The following is a 24410-nucleotide window of genomic DNA, read 5'->3' on the forward strand; positions in this document are numbered from 1 at the left end:
CAGAAACCCACCCATCCCTGGGAGACGCTGCCTGGGACCAATGACGTGTTGCCCCGTGAGGCTGCCGACCAATCGGCACTGGCACAGTCTGGACAGGGGGCCCATCCGCGCACCGGGACAGGCGTTTTAATAGGCTGAGAGACCCAGCAGTAAACACCTGCGGCCCCCGGGAGCGAAAAGGTGATTTGAGGTCTCAGAGGCGACGAAGACAGCAAACAGGAAACCACAAGTGGGAGCCCATTCAGCACAGGATGTGGGGGAGTGCACGTCACCTTGCATAGTGTGACAGATACTGGCTTTTGGGTGGCAGTATTATTGCAATGGGTAAGGAGCTTGTAACCGAAAGGTCACAGGTTCGATTCCCGGGTAAGGACACTGCCGTTGTACCCTTGAGCAAGGTCCTTAACCTGCATTGCTTCAGGGTACATCCAGCTATATAAATGGATGCTGTGTACAAGTTGTGTAAGTCGCTCTGGATAAGAGTGTCAGCTAAATGCCCATAAGGTAAATGTAATGTTTCAGTTTAGGTTTAGGTTTGGGTTCTGCGCAGTCAGGTACTGGGTACCAGTGTGGGACTCCATCACAGCACCAGCTGTGCAGCCTGCAGGTGTATAATATTCACCAGCTCTCGTGACTCCAGCCTCAGCTCAGTTGAGTAGTTTTCAGACCTTCACGGCAGCGTTTGCATGCATTTGTGCGGTCTGGGGAACAGGGAGGGTTAGGGGAGAATGACGCAGACGCGGTGCAAATAGCCCAATAGCAGCTCTTCTGCAAGTAAGGACGTCCCACCCATTCTGCAAACAGGCACCTGTTCTGTGGTCTCCATTGTGTTTCTATTTAGAGTCAAAAGAACCGGCGGTTTTTTTTTTCTCTTTTTTTTTTTTGAACCTTGTTTATATCGAATGTACATTTTCTCTCTCTTCAAAGGCATCAACACATGAAGAGAAGCAGCAGGAGGACTGTGGACAGGAGGTGGAGCCAAGCCGGCGGTACAAAGCTAAAGAACAGATATGAACACACAAATTCAGCTAAACTCAGCCTGCCTCAAAGTCTGGTGTCCAGAATAAGCCCCAGTGAGCCTTTTTTTAAACAAATGTCCACGCGTCCTGCCGATGGCTTGCAGTAGAGAAATGAAGAGCAGGAAGTCTGTTAGCCCTTTAAGGTGTAAGGTGACAAATACGCAATCAGAACGTCGTCAACTGTACATTCTAATGATGATGTAACAATCACTAGTGGTGTCGGAAGGAGGGGAGTTCTAGAACACTGACTTTGATTTTTTTTTTTATTATTCTAAACAAAAAAACAAAACAAAAAAAAACAAAAAAAAACAACCTACTCTTCAATGGGTTTTTTATGAGCCCGGTGCAGCAGCGCTGTCTGACAAAGCATGCAAAACAAATTCAAAACAAAATCAGAGACGATTGATATTTCACCTTCACTTTATTATTATTATTTTTTTTAATGATGTGGAAAGTACAACAAAAAAAGTTGAGAGCAGAAAAGAAGATGAAAGTGACACGAGCTGAGGACTCAGCGCACCGCACCGCCAACGCCAACACACCCGCCAACGCCAACACACCCGCCAACGCAACCGCGCTCCGTCCGCGGCCTTCCCGCCTCAACGGCTGCACGTTCCCGCCCAGCCGCCAACTCCAACGGTTCCCCACCGCCAGGGGTCAAAACAGGCCTCCCTGTCTGTCTGTCTGTGTGTGTGTGTGTGTGTGTGTGTGTGTGTGTCCAGCTGACCATGTTCTCACATCACTTCAGTATCCTCGACCTGCCAGTCATCCTTCTGATAGAAACCCCTTGCCCCCCCCCCCTACCCACCCCCTTCTTCTCGAAGTCTGAAAACGGTCCCGGCACTGATTGGTTGACTGAGCAGCCAATAGCACGGCTGAACTGCATGCCGCGGCAGTCATAAAGGCGATGAGCGTAGTGTTGCTGGAAAGCCAGATTACTCCGCGACCTTCACCTGACCCCTGCCATACCGCCAGGCTGTGAGCGGGAGAGCGGGGCGACCTCACTCCGAGAGCGGTCACAAAACGCACCGGTCCGAGCGGTCACGTGACCGGTCAGGGCGCTCGGCGTGGCCGCGGACGTCCCAAAAAAACCCGCCGCTCGCTCGGGTTCGATTCGGACGGGGTGGCGGGGGAAACGAGAGACGACCTCGTGCTTCTCATCCGGAAAAAAAAGGAAAAACAAACTCCCCGGCACAAACAGGGCTGGCGTTGCGGCCTAAACTCCACTTCCACTCCCTCAGCTGTAACCCCTCTCTGCTCTGCACGCAACTTACACACACACTCAAATACACACACACACAACTCACAAATACACACACACACAAAACATACAGAAACACACTCAGACACACACACACGCAACTTTCAAATACACACACAAAACATATAGAAACACACTCAGACACACACACACACACACTCAGTCCCGTCACCTTTAGCCCTCCACTCCACGCGTGTACACACACACACACACACACACACACACACACACACCACACACACACACACACACACTCAGTCCCATCACCTTTAGCCCTCCACTGCACACGTGTACACACACACACACACACACACACACCTTCTTCCCGAGTGAAAGCGCACGCCTTGAACACATTTTGGCACGAATCTTTTTCCAGGCAGTCCCCTCGGCCCCGCCCACCCGCCGACTCCCGTCCTCCCTTCCTGCCGCGGCCCTACACTCATCCCTCTCTCTCTCTCTCTCCCCCCCTCTCCACTGGTCTGTTCTCTCCTCCCATCAGGCAAAAAAAAGAAAGATAGTAACCTCTTATCTTCCTGTGAATGAAAATAACCAAAAAAAACAAAAAACCCAACTCAAGTTTTGAATGTCAAGGCACAATGTCTCTTTCCGTACACTCGCTTCCTGTCACTCGTTTTTTCTCCGCGTTGCCACCCTTTCGCTATGTAGTTAAGACACCTGTCAGTTACTTATGTAGCCCCTCCCCTTCCTGCCTTACCTTCGCCTGAAGCGCTCCTGTTCTCTGGGAGCGCTAACACACTCCCGAACCAGTGAGAACCAACAACAACAAAAGAAAAAAAAAAATGAAATAAAATTAAAAACGGAAAAAAAAAAAACATTTTAAACAAACACAAAATAGAAGAAAAGTCACGTCCTGTTTCTGTGTTCAGTATTTCTTAAAAATCATGTCATCATTTCCACCAGCTCCTCGTTGGCAAGCTAGTTTTAAATAAGCACTAAGTACGGATAGATAGGATAACATACACCGTTACGTGTGTTTTAAGTAGATGCTTTTGTCGTTTTTTTTTTTTTGTATTTTTTCTCTCTCTCGTATGAATTCGCTTTTTTTTTGTCGATATTTCCCTCGTCTGTTTTAAGGTTTAAGTAAATGCAAGCAGGGACAGAGTTTGCCGTGAAGTCTTGCTCTGGACGTGATGGTTCGGCGCGACACTGCGCCTTTAAGACACTCCGTTGACCAGGGCCAGGGTCTCGCTGGGCGTGGCCACGCCGTTGCTAGGGGAACGCTTGTCCGGTGTGCGTTCTCCCTTAGCGCTGCTCCCGTTCTCCTGAACGAATGAGAGAAAAGGTGCGGTTGGCACGACTACTGCCAAGATCAACATAACAGACTACACGATAAAGCGTATAACGCGCTTCAGGATGCATTATTAAAAGTCGTGCGGTTTGTCCCTGTTCACGCTGTGTGTGCGAATGTGTCTGCATGTGTGTGACAGTGTGTATGGACACGTACCTTCTGGGTGCGTTGTGTGGGCTGGTGATATGACCAAGGGTGTGTTTGTGTGGGTCTGAGCATTTGTATTGTAAAACGCAGTGGTGGAATGGGTATCAATGCGTATAGGAGAGGGAACAAGTGCGTGTGTGTCCTGTGTGTGTGTGTGTGTGTGTGTGTGTGTGTGTGTGTGTGTGTCTGTGCGTGTGTGTCTGTGTGTGTGTGTGAGAGTGTGTGTGTGTGTGTCTGTGTGTGTGTGTGTGTGTGTGTGTGTGTGTCCTGTGTGTGTGTGTGTGTGTATAACAGTATACCTTAGGCAGGGGGGCAGGCTGTGTGTCCTGTGGGAGGTTCTGTCGGCTCTGGGACTCTGCGCGGGAGATGTAATCGGCCACGGTCACTAAGGAGAGAGAGCAGAAGGCCACACCCCTTTAATATGACAGAGCCACACCCCTTAAACAAGGCAAAGCCACACCCCTTTTATTCAACACTAATGAAAGCCACGCCCCTTTAACACAAGATGACACGGTCATGTCCTTTTAATGCAAGATGACCACACCCCTGTCAGAACAATCTGAGAGGAGCGCGTTGTCATTCTGGAGACCAAAATCAAACCCTGAAAAGAGTCCACAATGGAAGAACTGGACTAAGGCGATTCCAAAAACATGAAGGATGTCTGGCTCAAATGACGGCTAAAACCGGCAAATAAAGATCATTAAAAATCTGATATGAGGCAAGACGCTTTTGTGTTTTAGTAACTCATCTTGAAACACTAATCACTTGTCTACAATCAATTTAAAGGTTAATGTGATAATGTTACAAGTCCTTTACAATCAATTCAAAGGTAACAGTAGCCAGGAAAAGTAGCAAAGCAAGAAAGCCAATTATTTATTTATTTTTTTAAAGTTTGCCATCTGTGCAGAAAATGTTCCTATAATTTCCATCACTCATCGTCATGGTGATTTCAATTTGCTAGCTTGACCTTCTTTTTTCTTGTTGCAGAAAAATGCAAAACAATAGCCAGGGGACAGAGGTTTGCATGTACTGAGAGGAGAATACTGAATGTTCCACCATGCACACCAGAAGCATATGGAAATTGAAAGGTAGCTTTAACCCCTTAAGGTGTGAGGTTCACAGATGTGTGATTAGAATGTTCTTAACTGACCATTCTGATGCTGATGTCACAATCACTGCTGGGAGTTCTAGAACACGGACTAAGAATTATGAAAAAAAAAACATTCCAAAAAAACTTGCTGTTCAAAGGGTTCAAAAAAGTTAATTTTAGCCAACTCACTCAATCACTCGAAACAGCCTACTACTGGTCAGTGACTGCTTTCAGTTCATCTCTATGGCAACACGGTGGTTTATCTTTCTTCCTTAACAATTGTAACTTGGCTACAGAACTGGCCCTTCATCACAGCATTGCTGCAGACACATACACACATCAGGTGCGTATGCTACAATATCCTCTAGACCCTGCTTTCAGGAAGACAAAAAAAAAGTGCCTGTGACAAGAGGACAGGTCCATCAAACAGAGCACGAGGACCACGCCCTTTTAGAATGAGCGGTAAGGCCACGCCCCTTTGCCGTACCTGGCTGTCTTTCACGGCTAGGGGAGCCGCCTTCCGGACGGTTCCCACGGTTACGGCGGCGTCGGCTTCGGTTGCGGCGTTGGGGCCTACCATCTTCATCTACAGACGGGGGGGAGCGGGGGATTAACAGCCAGAAACAGCCAACAGCACCCCAGCCTGTCACTGCCAAACCCAGCCCGGCTCTCTTACCCAGCCCCATTCTCCCTAACCCAGCCCATACTCTCTAACCCAGCCCGTCTCCCTAACCCAGCCCCATTCTCCCTAACCCAGCCCCATTCTCCCTAACCCAGCTCCATTCTCCCTAACCCAGCCCGTTTCCCTAACCCAGCCCATGTCCCTAACCCAGCCCGTCTCTCTCACCCAGCCCGTTTCCCTAAACCAGCCCACCTCCCTAACCCAGCCCGTCTCTCTCACCCAGCCCGTTTCCCTAAACCAGCCCGTCTCTCTCACCCAGCCCGATTCCCTAAACCAGCCCACCTCCCTAACCCAGCCCGTCTCTCTTACCCAGCCCCATTCTCTCTAACTCAGCCCGTTTCCCTAACCCAGCCCACCTCCCTAACCCAGCCCATACTCTCTAACCCAGCCCGTCTCTCTCACCCAGCTCCATTCTCCCTAACCCAGCCCGTTTCCCTAACCCAGCCCACCTCCCTAACCCAGCCCATACTCCCTAACCCAGCCCACGCTCCCTAACCCAGCCCGTTTCCCTAACCCAGCCCATACTCCCTAACCCAGCCCTCTCTCACCCAGCCCGTTCTCGCTGGTGCAGGCCTGGCCGTCCGACTCGTTGGCGGCGGCGTCCATCAGGCTGGGCTCCTGGTCGTTACGGCGACGGCGGGAGCGGCGGCGGCGCTCTCCGTTGGTGCCCGTGCCCTCGCTGGCGTCCGTGTCGCCCGCCTGCTCGCCCTCGCCCTCCAGCAGGGAGAACGGGTTGCTGTCGGGGTCCCGCAGCACTGGGGAAAGGGCGCATACTCACTCCGGAGTCCAGTCTGATGTCCATCACCCATCAGGCGTATTCTCCCAAGCCGGTGCACAGAGCCTTACGACACGGTCTTCAGTCCCGAAGCTCAAATTCCCCCCCCCCCTCCCCCAAATGCGGCCGGCACCCCCCCCTCACCTGAGCTGATGGTGTTGTTGGCCTGCCGGCCCCCCCCGGGTCCGCCCCGGCCCCGTCCCGAATTGCCGGTGTTACCGCGGCCCCTGCCGCCGCGGCGGGACCCCCTCTCGTCCCCCCCGACGCCCCGAGGGCGGGGCTCCCGGTCGCCCACTTCCTCCGACTCCGAGGCGTTGGACAGCTCGGAGTTGGTGCCTATGACAACAAGGTCATTCACTTCCTGTTCATCACCATTGGTTACCATTTACCACAACAAGGTCATTCACTTCCTGCTCGTCACCACTGGTTACATTTACCACAACAAGGCCATTCACTTCCTGTTCGTCACCATTGGTTACATTTACCACACGCTCGTCCGACAGCAGCAGAGCTGCCGTGCGGTTACACTTTAAACATGTCACAGGAGCGAGACGAACGACACGGGTACGGGTTTAATGTTTTTAACAGGTTCGGGATCAGCGGTTTAGCCCCAGTGCCTTTCCTACATCTTCATCCCAGCTCCTGAACCAAGCCACCCACTCGCTTCCTGTTACATTAAATCCTACGATGAGCACCGTGTCGAGTAACTATCAGCTCTGATTGCTGATTTCATTCTGTCCTCTAGATGGCGCCAAAATGTTTCAGAAAGAACCAGTAACTATTTGCTGGGAGGCGAACATTGTCCTAGAGTAAAGAGAGCAAACATTGCACTAGGACAGTGTGTAGCAGGGTAACACAATGCTAACTACCTAAAAGTTAACTGGAAATCCCAGCACCGCAGTTCGTCAAACAAAATGTTTCAGTTGAACAGAAATGCAGATACACATTCAAACAGAACCACCGCTATTAAAAGGTCATAATCTTGTGATCAGTGACTTCATGAACACTGTCAAACCACAACAGCTACACAACCTGGCAGACCCAGGGCTGGGACAAGCAAGCAGGCGACAGACAGACAGAGACAGAGAGAAAGTACGACAGAGAGAGAGAGGAAGACAAAAAAAAGGAACTGCAAGAGACAGACAGGGGAGGGAGACGGAGAAAGATAGCGAAGTGGCAGATGGGGAGAGGACAAATATAGAAGCGGAGAGAATGAGAGGCTGGCAAGGTCAGAGTTGCAGACCGTGGACAAACGCCAAAACAAGAGGAAGAAGAGAAAAACAGGAGGTAAAAGAGCGAAAGAGCAGGTGAATGAGCGGAGAACACAAACAGGTGACTGATACCCAACCCTCTCAGGCTCTGACTCAGACCCTAATCACCTCCAAACAAAAGAGCTAAAGGAAAATCAGAGCTAATAAAACCAGGATAAGCAGCTACACTATTCATGGAGTAAGTCACTAATGACAAATACAACAAGGTCAACAGATGGAAACTTTCTGGCTATTTCCGGGCAGTTCCCACATTGATTCCCAGAGGTATAGCAGTGTGTCTACCATACCAACTGCCATCAGTCCACCAACTGCCACCAGTTCCTCAACTGCTACCAGTCAAACCAACTGCCACCAGTCCACCAACTGCCACCAGTCCCCCAACTGCCACCAGTCAAACCAACTGCCACCAGTTCCTCAACTGCCACCAATCAAACCAACTGCCACCAGTTCCTCAACTGCCACCAGTCAACAAACTGCCACCAGTCAAACCAACTGCCATCAGCACTATTAAGTTGGTTGTAATCAACATACTCTGTGATTGGTGGAGCTCATGCTTTCTGTTTTCTGTTTTTATTTGAGCATGGGAATTTCTGGGGTGGTGGGGCCCAATGTCAGATCTTCTCATGGGGCCGAAAATCCCCGGAGCTGCCCCTGATTGGTGGAGCTGCTTTTAGTGAAGGTGACACCTGGAACGTCTCACACCTGCTTTGCTGCTCGCGGGGAAAGGCCGGGACGGCGAGTGTCACAGAGTGAAGGATGCTGGGTAGAGACGGAAGCCCCGCCCCCTTACCGTATCCGGAATACTGGCTGTTGGACGCCCTGCGGCCCCGGCCCCGCCCCCCGTAGGTGCGCGAGGCGTGGATGGAGTTGCTGCTCTCGTCCGTCGTGTAGCCCCGCTCCCTCTCATTGGCTCCCGGGCCCCCGGCGCGGCTGGGGGGCACGCGGTACCCCACCCCCATCTGCCGCAGCTGCTCGTCAATCTGGAGGCGCTCCAGACGCAGCTGCTCCACTTCCTGCGTCACGCACAAACATGCACACACAGAGACGCGCGCACATTCAATATTCATACACAGCATTATCTCAGACACAAATCAATCACATAATATCAGGATTCAGACACTTTCATAGGTTCTGAACAGCCACCGTACAGCAGCCTGCAGTGTGTATTTGATAAAGGCGTCAAACTTTAAAACCCCCCCCATTATGGTGGGCTACTCTGCCAGTGCAGTTCGATTCCCAGGTGGTTCTTAAGCAAGGTTCTGAAATTGAAGTGCTTCAGTATATATCCACTGTATAAATGGTGAATAATAAAAGAAACCCAGAGTGAACTGTGTAGATTAGTGCGGCCGCCAACTGCCTAAAATACACAATGTAAATGCCACGAGGTGACCATTTCAGGAGGACTTGAAAACGCTGAAAACGCTCAGGACCGCCACCAGGGGGAGCCAGAGAGCCGAGCTGAACTACGGAGGCAGCAGTTCTTAATGTGGAACTTTAAACTGGCGGTGGAGGTGTGTGGGGGGAAGGGGGGCGGGTGTCAGTTCAAAATACGACAGCTGCTCCCCAGGACAACAGCTGAACCCCATGGGAAGGGGCCGGAGAGAGGGGGGGCGGGGGGGGGGTGTTATTTTGGGAGGCTGATCTAGAGAGCCACTGTAATCCAGACGCTGCCGCCATTCATCCCCCCCCCCCCACTTCTCGGGGAGGGGGGGGGTAGGGGTGCTATTTTTAAAAAGCGCACGGAGTAAGGGCAAAATGAGTCTGTCTCAGCAGCTTTCTCCAGAGGTGGAGGGGAAGAGGGGACAGGTGAAGACCCGCTTCATCCCACGATCAGCTGCCCCCCCCCCCCCCCCCAAAGAAGGTCTGTGAACCCACCTGTAAACCCACCGCTCTCCGCACCGCCCCACCGCCGGGGCGCACTCCCCACCGAACACCCCCAGCTCTAACAGGTTCATCCACGCGCACCCAAAGACTCCGCGGCTACGCTAACCCGCTACTCCTTCTGATAGGGGGCTAAGAATACCCGCTGTGGAATGCACTCTGGAGCAGAAAGTCGCATTCCCCAAAAGGCAGAGTCTCGGGAACGCACTCTGACGTAGAGCGCGGGAGAGTTTGGGATACGTTCGCACCTCGGGAGGTGTCGGGGGGGGGGGGGGGGTTTCTCTGATCGTAGTGCGAAGAGAAATCTCTCGGAATTTGACGGGCCATCAGAGGTCGTAAATTAGAAGCAGGACTTCTAGGGGAAGTGAAAACTGTCGTTGCTGAAGAGCTGATGTTACGGGCCACTTTTCAGCAAAAAACTGCAGCTTTTTTTTTCGCACCCATATTAATTTGGGTGGATATAATTGCCGGTCAATTGTCTGAAACACGCTTCCCCTCTTTTTTAAAGTCCTTGGACGAAATTAATTGTGGATAAATGTCTTTATCCTCTGTGTACATAAGTATGCAGGACTACACACCTGCTCTTGGTGTCCAGAGAAAGCACCGTTTCACAGTTTGTGCGCTAGCTGAGAGCACACAGTGACACAGGGAGACAGGAGAGGACTGGGCTCTGCAGCGCCCCTTCACTTAAAAATTACATTACATTACATTACATTATAGGCATTTAGCAGACGCTCTTATCCAGAGCGACTTACACAACTTTTACATAGCATTTTTACATTGTATCCATTTATACAGCTGGATATATACTGAAGCAATTTCGGTTAAGTACCTTGCTCAAGGGTACAACGGCAGTGTCCTACCCGGGAATCGAACCTGCGACCTTTCGGTTACAAGCCCAGTTCCTTACCCACTGTGCCACACTCCGTCCCATGATTCCATCATTTGCTGAATTGACCTCACACTTCACTCAGAGACACACACGTCACTCACAGGCCACGCCCCCTCGCCATACACACAAATCCACCGCGTGGCACGACTTCTCGGCACACATCTCCGTGCTAAATTTCCGCGCCTCTACGTTGACCATTTTTTTTTCAACACGTGCTTCTAAGCTGAAAAATTTTAGGGAGCACTCTGACGCACCCGCAGTCAGAAGAGGGGCTCCCAAATTACTTTCCCAGCGAGCGCACATCAAGTTTCAAGAGCAAACGCTTCCAAAACGGGAGCAGCGCAGAGCCCAAGAAGAGAAACGCAGCGTTGAGACGCAGCCGCCTGCTGCATTTTGATTGTGTAAGCGAACAGTGCTCCCCCTGCTGGCGGCACAGGGGAGTGCGCGCACGCGGTGCGGGTGGGGCGGGGACGGCAGGCACTCACCTGCAGGTAAGACACGTGATACTCCAGCAGGGCGAGCGCGTTGCTGATGTTCTCCTTCGTCCCCACGAAGACGAAGGGCACCATTCCCTGGAGGAAGAAACAGCCAATGAGAAAAGGGGAAACTCGACGCTGGCTTCACCGTAGACGGTCTGGTGCTGGCGTGGCTGTTTTGAGACTAACAAACACTTCAGCTGCCCAAGCAACAAATGATTCACATTTCCACACAACTCCCATTAGTCTTTGTCCATTCAGTATTGAACAACAAGTTTACAGAAAACAACTGACCAATCAAACCGATTTCAAAGTCAAGAAGTTTACTTTTTGACTTCGAAGCCTGGTGAACTACCAGCTTATAACGCTTATAAATTGAGTGGCAGACACCATGGTTGCGAATGGCCGTAAGATATCTTTACACCTTTCCTCTTCTCCCAATTTGGAACCGCCAATCACGGTCCTACGTTTGTTCTGTCACCCCCCCGGGACAGCACCTGGCCGTAGCGCGGACCGCAAGACAGTAGGCTGCATCACCGCTTTAACCCTTTAAGGCGTGAGGTCACAAATAAGTGATTAGAGTGCTCTTAACTGAACATTCTGATGCTGATGTCACAATCGCTAAGGGCGACTGAAAGCGGTGGAGTTCTAGAACACTGACTTGGAATTCAGAAAAAAAAAAGAAAGAAAAAACATTTCAAAAGACTCTTTAAAGTTTTAAGCTCTGGTGCCTTATGCGGAGGCACCACCCGACAGTCAGCAACAAAAAAATAAAATAAAATAAACCACCTATTTCGGGAAGACACCATTTCCCAGCGACCCCTGCATTCCCGAAGGCGGGGTCACCCTGGCCCAGTGAAGCAGCAGGTTCTATCTAATGAGGCCACAGTGTCTAATGGAATGATGACAGTGCTGCTCATCATCTCAGGCCTGCCTGTGACCTCACAATGCCCCCCGGCCGGCTCCGCCCCCTCACGGTACCTCCTCTCTGGGAAGCTTCTTGTCGTTGTCCCCCTCGATTCGGACCCGCACCACGCCGGACTTGTCCACGATCTCCTGGATGACCTTGCCGTTCTTCCCGATCACCTTCCCTGGGGGGGCGAGGGGGGGGGAGAGTGAGTAACGGATTCAGCCCAGAAACTGGAGCAACCTCTCTGACGACACCCCATCGACACACATCGACACACCACACTCACACGACGCACCACTCGACGCACACACACACCACACACGCACACACTCACACCACGCACACCACTCACACTCAACACACCACACTCACACACACACACACTCCACACCACCGCACACTCACACCACACCCACACCACACACACACCTCACCCCCACGAGGTTCCGGGGCACCTGGAAGTAGTCCTCCTTGAACTCGAGGTACACGCGGGCCTGCTTCACCGCTTCAGGAGTCTGTGAGAGGAACAGCCTTTAGCCCGGACCGACGGAACGACGGCGACTGCACCGTCGGCGCTCAGGAGCCTCTACGGACGCGCGCGCGACGACGGACACGCGTCACGGGCAGGAGCCGAGCGCAGAAACGGAGAGCCACTGGAGCGGCGCTCAGGAATGTAAAAGCGCGCCGTCAGCCAAAGAACACACCGGAGGCGCACTCATAATCAGTAAGGGTGAAGCCAGCCCAGCAAACCAACCATTACTACTGCAAACAAAAGCACAGATTATCTCTCTCTACACAGTCATATCTTTAATACCATCCAAAAAAAAAGAAAGAAAAAGAGGGCCAGAGAGGGAGGGATCAAGGGAGGGAGGGGGAGAAAGAAAGAGAGAGAGACAAAGAGAGAGAGAGAGACGGGGGGGGGGGGGGTCTTCCCGGGGATGGTGGAACTGAGGCTCTGCTCAGGGTAGCAGTGCCCCACTTTCAACTTGATCTGACCAATAGCACGCGGAGGAGCCTCCGCCACTCAGAACAGACGAGCCAATGGCAGCTCTGCCCGGGCCTCCTCACCTCTCCGTAGATCCGGAAGGTGCAGCTCTCCTCCTCCAGCTCGATGGCCGTCACACCGGGAACCTTCCGCGCCTGCTGGATATTGGCGCCATGGGAACCAATGGCCAATCCCATCAGGTCCTCCCTGACCCGCACTTCCTCCTGGTATGCAGAGGCTAGCTGTTTACTCGTCTGCAAGTCAGAGAGAGAGAGAGGGAGCGGGCGGGGGGGGGAGAGAGAGAGAGAGAGAGAGAGAGAGAGGGAGAGGGAGGGAATGAGAGAGAAGGAGTGGGGGAGAGAGGGAGAGGGAGCATTTACTCCATTATCATTACAGCACTGTAAAATGAGGCCATTGTGATGACTGATGCTACGTGTGTATTTCTAAGAACCAACAGGCCTAGGCAAGCAGAAGTGATGTCATTACTGCATATAGAGGGTTCTGGGATTCGAAGTTTGTGAACGGAACCATTTGCGTGTGAGTGTGCCTGTGAGTGTGTGTGAGTGTGTGTGTGTATGCGCGTGTGTGTGTGTGAGTGTGTGAGTGTGTGAGTGTGTGTGTGTGTGTGTGTGTGAGTATGTGAGTGTGTGTGTGTGAGTATGTGAGTGTGTGTGTGTGAGTGTGTAGTATGCAGTGTTGAGTGTGTGAGTGTGTGAGTGTGTGAGTGTGTGGTGTGTGAGTGTGTGAGTGTGAGTATGTAGTGCTGTGAGTGTGTGAGTTGTGAGTAGTTGAGTGTGGGGTGTTGAGTGTGTGAGTGTGTGTGTGTGCAGTACCTCCAGGTGCTTGGTGTGAGTGTGTGAGTATGTGAGTGTGTGAGTGTGTGAGTGTGTGAGTGTGTGAGTGTGTGAGTATGTGAGTATGTGAGTGTGTGAGTGTGTGAGTGTGTGAGTATGTGAGTGTGAGAGTGCAGTACCTCCAGGTGCTTGGTGTGTGTGAGTGTGTGAGTGTGCAGTACCTCCAGGTGCTTGGTGTGTGAGTATGTGAGTATGTGAGTGTGCAATACCTCCAGGTGCTTGGTGGTCTCGTTGGACATGAGTTCAGTGTGTGGATGTGGGAGTGCAGTCCTCAGCAGGCGTGCTTGCTGTCGTGGATCGTGTGGACTGCAGGGGACGGGGAGCGGCGTCACCCACCGTCCTGTACCCCCAACGTCCTGGTGCGCCCCCACCCCAGTGAGCCCCAAAACGCCAGTGCCCAAGTCTGTCAGCCCAAACGCCAGTCGCCCAACGCCTGTACGCCCTTACACACCCCAAATGCCTGTACTCCTAACGCCGTGTACCCAACACTGTCACGCCCAAACACCCTGAACATCCGCCCCCTCACACACGCCTGTACACCCCCTGCTCCCGCACACCCTGTACACCCCCTGCTACCCACATGCCCTAGGAGCCCCCCCACTCACCAGAATGATGAGCTCGTGGGAGGTGGCGTTGTAGAAGATGCAGTTGGCCCCGATAGCCTTCCTGAAGTCTTTGTGTACGGAGTCATTCACACAGCTGGGAGAAAGATGACATCACGGAGGTCAGGAGGAGCAGATCACATACAAAATACCTTCCCAGCCCCGTCAGGCAATGCAGCTCTTTCAGCACAGACGTGCCATAATTACACACGAGCTTCACATATCAGAGGACTGGAGTTTCCCATTAATCTAGACTGCAGTCTCCAGACTGGCCTACTATGGCGCCCCCACAAACACTCCACACAGCACAACGGGTAAGTAAGGCTGCATAGTGCAATGGTGGCAACTCAGAGGTTGCAGGTCTGAATCCCGGCCGGGGCACAGCGGAGACTCACATGTCCCAGAGGTCCTCGGGGGCGGCGATGGTGACCTTGTGGAAGGAGCTGCGGGACGAGGGCCGGTTGGGGTTGACGGGTCGGATGCGCTCCGACGTGACGATCTCGTTGTAGGTGGCGTCGCAGGCGGCGTACTCGATGACGTAGAACTGGAATTTTTTTTTTAATAAAGAGGAGAGAAAGAGAAGAAGACCGTCACAGCGTACCGGGTAACACAGAAACCAGCGCGTGACACCGCGCGTAACCGCCAAGACGAACGCTCGCGTTCACAGCATCCGACAGACGCAACAACCGCAACCGACATCTACAGACACAAGCGCGTCGGCACCGAGACCACTCAGTGAGCGTGTGAGGGTGCGTGCGGTGGGCCTAGAGCTCTGCGCAAAAGGCAGGTCCGCACAGGAAGAGAGAAACGCGTTCAAAAATACAAAACACACGCTATCACACAAAACCAGCAAGCATCACGCCACATTTCACAACTGCACTCCAAAGAACAGGACGTATTGCAAAAACACAGACACATGCAAGCATTATGCAACCATCAGCTGTAATTCATCACTTTTATAAAACTGGATTACTGATATTTTTACAATTACAGCTTTTTTTGATAGATTATATTTATGTTTTTAATGACAGTCCTTTCTGGGGATGGGGAACACATTTCCGGTGGCAGCTATGAAGGGGGCCCTGAACCACACAGAATGACGGCGTGCTGGGCAAGCTGCTGTGGGCTGCTGGGACACACGCAACGCCGCGAAAAATGGCGGCAAGCAGGAGGGGTCCAAGCCCCACCCTCAGGCTGGACAGGGAGATCTGGACTGTCCGCTGTTCTTTCACAGACCGACCACAGCAAGGCGAGCCTGAGCTCCCTGGAAGCCATGCAGCAGAAACCCATGGGACGCTAGCAGTAGCATGGCACGCTAGCAGTAGCACGGCCCGCTAGCAGTAGCATGGCACGCTAGCAGTAGCATGGCACGCACAACGCCGCGCTTAGCCCTTAGCTGGCGTTTAGCACTGCGAAGCACAGACCGCACACTGCAGACACCCGCTACGCGCAGTGCAGCGTAGGCACAGCGGCCAGCTCAATTACCGCTCGGCTAGCCCCGAGACGCGCTGCACAGCGGCTACACCTCTGCGCCCGGCCCCACACACCGTTTCCATGCCGACCCCGTGAACGCCCAACCCTGACTCACCAGTCCCTGACTCACCTCTCCCTTCATCATTCGAACCCGGGCCAGCCACCAACCACAGGGCTCCTGCTCATTGGCTCGGGAGTACACCTGGGGGGGAGGGGGAGAGAGCGTTACACCTGGGGAAGGGGGAGAGGCGTACACTGGGGAGGAGGGAGAGAGGTACACCTGGGGGAGGACATTAACCCCAGCCACCCCATGCTGGGTCAGTTGATCAGTGGCTTGTAAGTTAGTTTACTCTACCAGCCACTTTGGCAGGCCACCACCCATCACTCAGAGGTCCTGTTCTACTCTAAACATCTGCTGGTGTGGTAAAAGCAGTGAAATTGGCTAGTGAATTATGGGATGCAACAGCCACTGTGGCCAGTGGACAAAAAAAAACATTAACGTTACACCTGTGCAGGAGTGCCGGTGGGAGGGTGGAGTGATAGAGCAGGTGGGAAAGGGGTGGAGAGAAGAGATGAAAAAGGAAGGAAAGGAAAAAAAAAAGGAGAGAGATAGAAGAAGAACTGTCGCTAGCTTCACAAAGCGCTATAGCCACGGAACTGTATGATCACTGCAACGCGGTGTCTTTCTTCGTAGTCACAGTTTAAGAGATCAGAATTCTGACTACAGCTGACAACTAACGTTACATTTACGGAATTTAGAATTCTAAGCGTATTCTACTGGACGTCTGCTGCCACTTCAAAACAGCGTTTGTAGAAGTGTTGATCGCAGCTTGTTAAATAAAATGACTGAATATTGCTGCTCGGCCGACGGGTTACCAGAACTATTTTGGAAAAAAAATCATTTTTAAAACTCGTTAATCCAACGAATTCACGTCCGGTTATACTGCTTTTTATAATGAACGTTTAAATAGTGAAATATTCTGAATTCCTCGCACGTTGCCTGAAGGGCAGGAGTAAACCAGGACAACCTGGGGTATTAATTCCGACTAAAATACATAAACGCTTTATGGAGCCACGGAAGAGTAAAACGGGAATTGTAGCTCCGTCAACGATGTACTTTTAACAAACACCGCTGAACTAAGAGGAAAAAAACAAATACGTAATTCCCATATGTTTCTTTAGGCTGTTGAGAATTCAAAAATCGTACCAAGAAAGAGCACAAATACTAAATAAATAAGGGATGTGGAGAATATAAATGTCTGGTTTCTAAATCAGGTGAGTTTCACATCGCTGCATTATCACACACACACACACACACAAATTGCTGCTGGGGTATAATTTTAACACTTTAACACTGACAGCCAAAACCGGGGGCCTTTTAACATAGGTCCATACAAATCGACATGCAAACATGAGACTATTTGAATGGGGTGTCAGGAAATTCACCCCGGGACATCTGGCTGGGGTTCAGCGCCTGCATTTTCCATTTTTCGGCTGAGGTACCACCGACGCCCCGTTCGGAGTCAGGAGAACCCCTGCTAACTGACCACAAATGTACCGTTTTTGTAACGGCCAACTTGGGACTCCAGAGCAAAAATCGACAAAAAGCTGCAGTTTCGAACCGAAGAGGACAAACCACGAGGATCCAGTTTGGTGGAAAAGTTAAATCCCCGCCCCGCCCCCACCCCACCCACCCCCACCACTAACGGCTTCATATTATACTTGCAAAGTGAGGGAGCCCAAAGGACTAAAACTGGAGGGGGGGGGGCGGCGGCAATGAAACCATGACACACTTTTTAGGGAAATAAGTACTACTTCTGAACCAAATCTTTTGCATCAGAGGAACTGAATTAGTGCAAAAGAACATGTTGATTTCGTACAGCCTTCTTCTGGTCATCGTTATCAAGGGGGCGCGTGACTTCTGGAGGCCACTGCACTGTCCCGCAGCGTTTCATGAAAAGAGAAGAGGTGGGGGGCGGGGCTGGGAGGGGGCCTACCTCCACCTCGTCTCCCTCGCCGATGTCTTTGTGGTAGTCTGCTGGGGGCGGCAGGCGCACGTCACAGAAAGGCAACTGCCTCTCAGGCTGCCAGCTGAGGAGAGAGAGAGAGAGCACACACACACACACACACACACACACGCACACACGCACACGCACACACACACACGCACACACGCACACACAGAGACACGCACGCACACACACAGAGACACACGCACGCACACACACAGAGACACACGCACGCACACACACAGAGACACACGCACGCACACACACGCAGACACACACACACACAGAGACACGTCAGTCACTTCGAGACGCTAACAGGGAAGCCCTGTCACCCTGCCCCCCCCCATCCCACCCTCACACTGTGACATGTCCATCAAAGCCCTGAAACACACCTCCCCTCTCACTTCTCCAGAAAGCCACACCCAGAGCGCCAATATCTGCTTTACGAGAGCGACAAACTTTACGAGAACTAAGCTTTTTACAAACTCTAAACCCGACAGAGCCGGGACCCGCAGAATAAAACTTGTCTAAGGTAGCGAGCAGGTCAGGGTGCGCTGCACTTCGAGCATCATCACATCGCCATAAAGAGCAGACACACTTTAACTCATTTCTCAAGCCGTTAGACGATCATAAAGCTGAGGAACGTTATTAAGAAGTCTCTTGGTTTTGAGCACCAGTCCATTTTCCCAGCTGTCCCTGTGGGCGGGGGACATCAACCGGTACAGGAAGTGCGTGCCTCACGGCCAACCAAGCACCTTCCCTGGGTTTAAGTTCTCTCTGACCCAAACGGATGTACGGGGAACGGCGAACGGATCGAGAGTCTGAGACGCCGCCCCCGGTTCCTCGGGGTCCAGATTTGGGTAACGGAAAAAATTTGAGTGAAATGAAACGGTAACGGTTACGCCGGTGCGCTCCGGGGCGAAGGCGTACGTGTCACAGGGCCTTCCCGAAAAACTGGAGCGCTCACTGTCCAGAAATGCGGTCCCGATCAAAACAGATTTTAAATAAATGACAGGCAAACTAGGGCCTGACACCTCGGGGGGGGGGGGGGGTTTAATGACAGAACCATTCCGAGAATGGCAAGGGGCACTATCAGGTCCAACTCACCCCCCCCCCACCCACCCACCCTGCTTTCCCCTCCCCTGCATACCTCCGGTCACTATTTTTAGGCCTGCCACGCTGAGCACATAGGGGCGAGAGCAGAGGGGGACCCAATGGGGGAGAAGAGGCTTGGGGGGGGACCGGGGGGTGGGGGCCAAACTGCAGGCGAGAAAAGTGGGGGAAACAACCCAAATAGATCTGGCAACAGCTGTGGGCCACGCACAGGTGCTAAAGTGCCCGAAACCTCCCCCCACCCCCCTTGCCTCCGCGGCAGGCCGTCGTCCAGGACGGGAACGGACCCGTCTTCTGACCTCGGGGGGGGAGGGGCGGGGGGGGGGGAAGACCACCTGACCACCACATGGTGGTCAGATCACCCGCGCTCAACACCGGTATGCTGTAGGTTCTCATCCAGGTGTGCAGTTCAGACGCGTCGTTTGAACAAACAGCCACACGAACAGGTTCAGGTACGCACGCCGCACACACTGTAGCTATAAGCTACACACACCATGAGCAACACAATCCGTTCAGCCAATCACTGAACGAGCACTGCGCCAGAGAGAGAGAGAGAGAGAGAGAGAGGTGAAGTCAAACTTACTTGTTTTCAAATACTATTGTGAGCGAGTCTTCATGCACATCCTTGATGAAAGCCTGCAAGGGGGGGGGGGGAGGGGGGAGAGGGGAGAGAAAAGAAAATGCGGGTTCATGTGGTCAGTTGTGGAATCAGAAAGCACAGAATACCATACAGGGTCTCTCTGCCCGTGGCAATAAACTGAACTGCTGGCCAGAAGTATTAAAGCAGAGCTGTGAAAGTGATCACAGGGGAGAGGAACGGAGATTAATGCAGCTTAGGACAGGGCGGCCATTTTGAGAGGTCACACGTGGACCGCCACTGGACTCCAGAGCAAAGAGCCCCAAAAACTGGGCCGGTACCGGGCGCCAGGACACACACAGGCGCGCACACGCAGAGACCCACACACACACACGCACTTGCATGGGAGTCTGAGGTAAAGTGTGAACTTTAGTGTGCATTTCAGAGAGAGAAAGAGAGAGAGGGAGAGAGAGAGAGGGGAAGAGGGAGAAGCAGGGGTCTAAAGACATGTGTACACTGCACACGTATGTGGAAAACAGAGGCACACGCCTGTGCGCGTACAAACACGCCTCACGTAAGATGTGTGTGGCTAATGGAATTAATGAATGCTAGAGGGGGAATGTGTGTGTGAGAGTGTGTGTGTGGTGTGTGATAAAGTGTGTGTGGGAGTATAAAGATAGGAGTGACTCCTCCTAGAAATCTGTTCCTCGTCAATCACTGCCCTGCCACAAATCTATCACAGAGGGCCGTTACCCGTCCCCAGACCCCGGGGGAGGGGGGTGCCACCTCGGCCCGTGTGACATGGCCTTATTTGGGACAGAGGGGGCCGGGGGCTCTCAGTAGGGAGGGTGAGACCACAGCACAGGAATCTGTCCCACCAGAAAGGGCATATCCAACGCTGGAGCAGTCGCCACAGTCACGACGGGCGTAAACACACACACACACGCGCGCACACACACACGTTGCGCACGCTTACCAAAAGCAAGCCGCCGCAATTTCGCCAACGACCACACCCCCCCCCCTCTACGCCCCAAAAACCAAGAACCGTGTGCCCCCGCGACCGAAGCCAACCGCCGTCCCGTGCGGTTCTGCCGCTCGGCCCGCCCGCGTGGAGCCCCGCACCGAAGCACAGGTCCTTCCCCCGCACGGCCAGCCGCACGCGTGTGTGCGTGCGGAACTGGCCGGAGGAGGAAGGGGCGGGGCCCGATGACGTGCGTGGCCCCGCCTCCCGGAGCAGGAGCGACGGGCTGTCGCGGCGCGTCTCTGGGGAGTGAGGTCACTCCACCGCCGCGCCGGAGCGCGCGTCGTGGCTCTCCACCGGCCGGGGACCCTCGCCCTCCTGTCGACACCTCACCACGGAGACGCTCCACAAGGCCTTCCGCTCGCTGCGTGACGCCCAACTGGCCTCGCTGCTCTTCCGACCAATCAACAGCCAGCTCCTCTGTCGCTTCCTCCGGCCCGGCTAGTTACCACATTCCCAAAGGCTGGGCTCCCCAACCCTGTTCCTGGAGATCTACCGTCCTGTAGGTTTCCACTCCAACCCTAATAAAGCTACACCTCATTCAACAGCTAGAGCAGGGGCTGCCCAACCCTGTTCCTGGAGATCTACCATCCTGTAGGCATTCACTCCAACCCCAACAAAGATCACCTCACTCAACAGCTATAGATCTCATTGAGCTGCAACTCGGGTGCGGCAAATTAGGGTTGAAACGAGAACCTACATGAGGGTACATCTCCAGAAAGAGGGTTGGGCATCCCGGCCCCAAGGCCAGCGGACCCGTCCCGTACCTACAGCACAGCACTCATCTCCCCCATGGCCTTGGGCAGCAGATCCGGTCGCCATGGAAATGGAAGCAAACACATGGAAATCCCACCCTGTGGGTCTGCAGTGTTCCTAAAGCCGGGGGGTACCCTGTCGGGGAAGCGAACACGATGAAAGACAGTCCTCTGTACATCCTCACCCCTCCAGATGCACCCAGGCTCCGTCCTGACGGACCCGGACCGGGTCCACGTTCGATCGGACCGGCCGGTCAGGCTGACGTCGTTCAAACGCGGCGCAGTCAACGACCGTGAGCAACCTGCGTTCAGTGACCGCACGGGGCGGTCTGTGTCACCAGTTAACGGGATAAACGGCTCCCCCCCAAAAACAAACAGGGCGAGGGAAGCGAAAGAAAAGTAAGAAGAGTTCTGAGGGGAAACGATGCATCCTGATTAAAGCCTGTTTTCAGAGAAGCGCTGGAGTGAAGGTGCGTTTACAGTCGCAGGAAAGTCCAGCGACAGTCAGTCAGTCAGGGAATCAGTCAGTCAGTCAGTCTGTCAGTCAGTGAATCAGTCAGTCTGTCAGTCAGTGAATCAGTCAGTCAGTCAGTCAGTCAGGGAATCAGTCAGACAGAAGGGTTAGAACAGCAGGGAAGAACAAGACTCAGAGCCAAGGTGAAGAAAGGAGATGTTACTGGGAGCAGGGCACATCGGCATTATGAACAGAGAAAAAGGAAGACAAGAGCCATTAGACAGGAGGAGGAAAGGAAGGGGGAGAACAGTGTGAAGGAGGAGGAAAGAGAGAAGAGGAGGATGAAGGGGATGAGTTAAGGGACGATGAAGGCAACGTGTCGAATCTGGGGCTGGGGGGAAAGAAGAGGAAAAAGAAGGGATGAACAGAAAGGAGGGAGAAAGGAGAGAACGGGGGTTGAAAGAACAGATGACGGGTAGAGGAAGCAGGAGGGCAGAGAGAGAGAGAGAGAGGTGTTGAGGGGCAGGCAGGGGATGGGGAGGGGGAGAGGGGGGGTTTGGGGAGCTGAATGTCACCATGAGGATCACCTGTTCCTCCAACACCTGTTGCGGTTCTTCAGCACGGAGCCAAGCATGCTCACCGGGGGACATTCACCCAGTTACACACTTCAAAACGCGGCCCACCGAACTCTTCAAACCAAGGACAAGCGCACCCTCAACTTAACTAACCCAGAATGGCAGAACGCAATACATTACACACAAGCAGAAATGTCTTAAACGCTATCGCTGAAGTTTTTTTCCCCCAGCTTCCTTTTTTGGCAATGCCGAAAGAGTAGTGCCAAGCTTGCAGAGAGCGAGCTTGCACATGGGAAAGCGCGTGGGGCAAGGCTCTCCACGTGACCACGGACCAACACTGCACACATGCAGGTCCCTGACGGTGAAGCGATGCCCCATAGCTCATGTACCGCCATAATCATAATATTGCCCTGCGTGCGAGCAAGGGGGGCCAGCTCAAGCTCCACTCCGTCTGGGCGGAAGGCAGCTAGATAGCTTCTGGGGACTGGGTGGAGTGAACAGGAAAAAAAAACAAAGCAGAAATAATTTTATGATGGGTACGGGCTGAGGGGTGCAGAGTAACCTCCCGGTTCACTGGTGTACAGACACCAGGTGACTGCACGAAGGTACCAGAACGCTAATCCCAGGTATAATCAAAAACTACTTTCAGCCCTGCCATTGACAAATAACATAACTCGTTGACTTATCACATAACTTAGCCGCCTTAACCAAACTCAAATTTGCGTATACTAGTTTGATAGACAAACGAAAGGCCATCACTCAGCAACTCAATAATGTAAGCTAACTACAAACCACAAACGAGTCTTGCTTGCAGTATACCTGTACTTAGTGGTTTTGTAACAAACGAACAAAAACATCGCCACTGCTTGTTGTGTAGTTAACTATCTAGCTCGGACACTTGCGTTTCAGAAATTCGCGTTCACTTTGATTTTAAAACATAGCTGTCCTGACAAAGTGGTCCGACACTATGAACCCGGAGCCTTGTTAGAACAAGGAGTGCCCTCGTGAAAAGATGTATCTGTAGCCGTCAGTTCATAGCAGACAAGTTAGCTTATATAAGAATTAGCTCGCTAACGCTGCTCGACACAGAAACCGACCACAGCAGGCCATGACAAGCTTGTCCCACAAGAAGCTAACCCTGACCTGCCTCGTTAGCTGGCTAGCAAGCTAAACCACGCTAGCTAGCCACCTTAATGTTACTTAGGCCTTTCCTGGGCGAAGCATCTCAACACAAAACAATTCGCCAAAGACAAAACTATTCGGCGTACTGGCAATTTCCTTGCTCGGGCATTGGCCTGCTACGTATCGGTACTCAAGTGTTTTCACGTTTCTGCTCCTTACCTTGTAGAAGGCCCCGTTCGAGCCGCGCACCTCCACCGCCAGCCCGTCCATGGTTGTCGTTGCTTCCCCACGACTGTGCCTCTCCGCAGCCGCTCCGACTCCGTGCGCGTCCGGTAACACCCCCAGCTTCGCTGGCCCGTCGCCGCTCTCCGGCCTCTTGTGGATTTCCAGCGTTTCGGATTGAGGGGTAGGGGCAAAGGTGATAGGGTGAGGGAAAGGGATTGGGTAGAACTGTCGATAACGTCTTCCAGGTGGCCAAGCTACTCAACGACGTTAGCAGTTAATAGCAGGGCAATCAACCGGCCAGTTACGGAGCAAGGTGATGTTGCGTTTGAGGGGCGCGACGGTGGACCACTTTAGCTTGCTATTTCGTTAGCTATGTGAATGGGGTATTAACAAATAGCTAGCTAACAAGCTAGCGAGCTACTGAAATTTACCGACACCTTGAATACCTTGGTTGGTAGCGAGCGATGTATCAAAACGATTATAAATGTGGTAAACTATTGTCGTACTCTGGGCAGGAATATATCTTGGAGTTATTTAATTTCGTCGGCAATCCCGTTTTGTAAACCTAAGTGTATGTGCACTGAAGCCTCCTCCCAGTAGCGATTTCAGCGTAGTATCACCCGGCAGCTCCTGCAAAACTCCTACTGCCCGTCCCCTCAAACGCACGCCGACAGAGTGAGACGGCTACAGACTGAATGACCCTCCAAGACCCCTCCCCTTGGTCCTCCAGCAGCCGCCCAAAATTACACGCGGGTTTTCTATTGGCAAATATGTTTGCCTTTCGCCCGCAATACCGCTTATTATTGGTTAACAGCCAAAGACCTGCCTGGGCACAACCCCTTGATTGAGTTTCTGGTCTGCAATGGGTGTAATGATTGGTGCAATTGTCCGTCTGTCGCATTTGGGCTCAAAATTTATTGGTTCTTCGCTTT

At 52.7% G+C, this 24410-nt stretch overlaps 1 protein-coding gene across 1 annotated transcript; it reads right to left on the reverse strand.

Annotated features, from left to right (window-relative positions):
* Positions 1 to 1421: 1421 nt before the first annotated feature.
* Positions 1422 to 24177, reverse strand: fxr2 (FMR1 autosomal homolog 2). Its single transcript, XM_064325575.1, has 17 exons — positions 23473 to 24177; positions 19333 to 19385; positions 17625 to 17718; positions 15758 to 15829; positions 14550 to 14698; positions 14154 to 14251; positions 12782 to 13077; positions 12148 to 12228; positions 11785 to 11892; positions 10813 to 10899; positions 8345 to 8567; positions 6428 to 6619; positions 6057 to 6263; positions 5314 to 5412; positions 4036 to 4121; positions 2508 to 3563; positions 1422 to 2460 (listed from the first exon to the last, which is right to left on the reverse strand). Exons 1-16 carry the CDS (start codon positions 23521 to 23523, stop codon positions 3456 to 3458), a joined length of 2004 nt encoding a protein of 667 aa, XP_064181645.1. The 5' UTR covers positions 23524 to 24177; the 3' UTR covers positions 1422 to 2460; positions 2508 to 3455.
* Between the last annotated feature and the right edge of the window lie 233 nt (positions 24178 to 24410).

This window comes from Anguilla rostrata, chromosome 3, assembly GCF_018555375.3.
Source record: "Anguilla rostrata isolate EN2019 chromosome 3, ASM1855537v3, whole genome shotgun sequence".
Lineage (NCBI taxonomy): Eukaryota > Metazoa > Chordata > Actinopteri > Anguilliformes > Anguillidae > Anguilla > Anguilla rostrata.

Excerpts from the sequence above, each read along its gene's own strand:
- fxr2 (XM_064325575.1), bottom strand. The coding sequence starts at position 23,523 with ATGGACGGGCTGGCGGTGGAGGTGCGCGGCTCGAACGGGGCCTTCTAC. Across the intron at positions 14,252-14,549 it reads CCCGAGGACCTCTGGGACAT|CTGTGTGAATGACTCCGTAC; the intron begins GTGAGTCTCCGC and ends TCTTTCTCCCAG. Across the intron at positions 5,413-6,056 it reads CACCAGCGAGAACGGGCTGG|ATGAAGATGGTAGGCCCCAA; the intron begins GTGAGAGAGGGC and ends CCCCGTCTGTAG.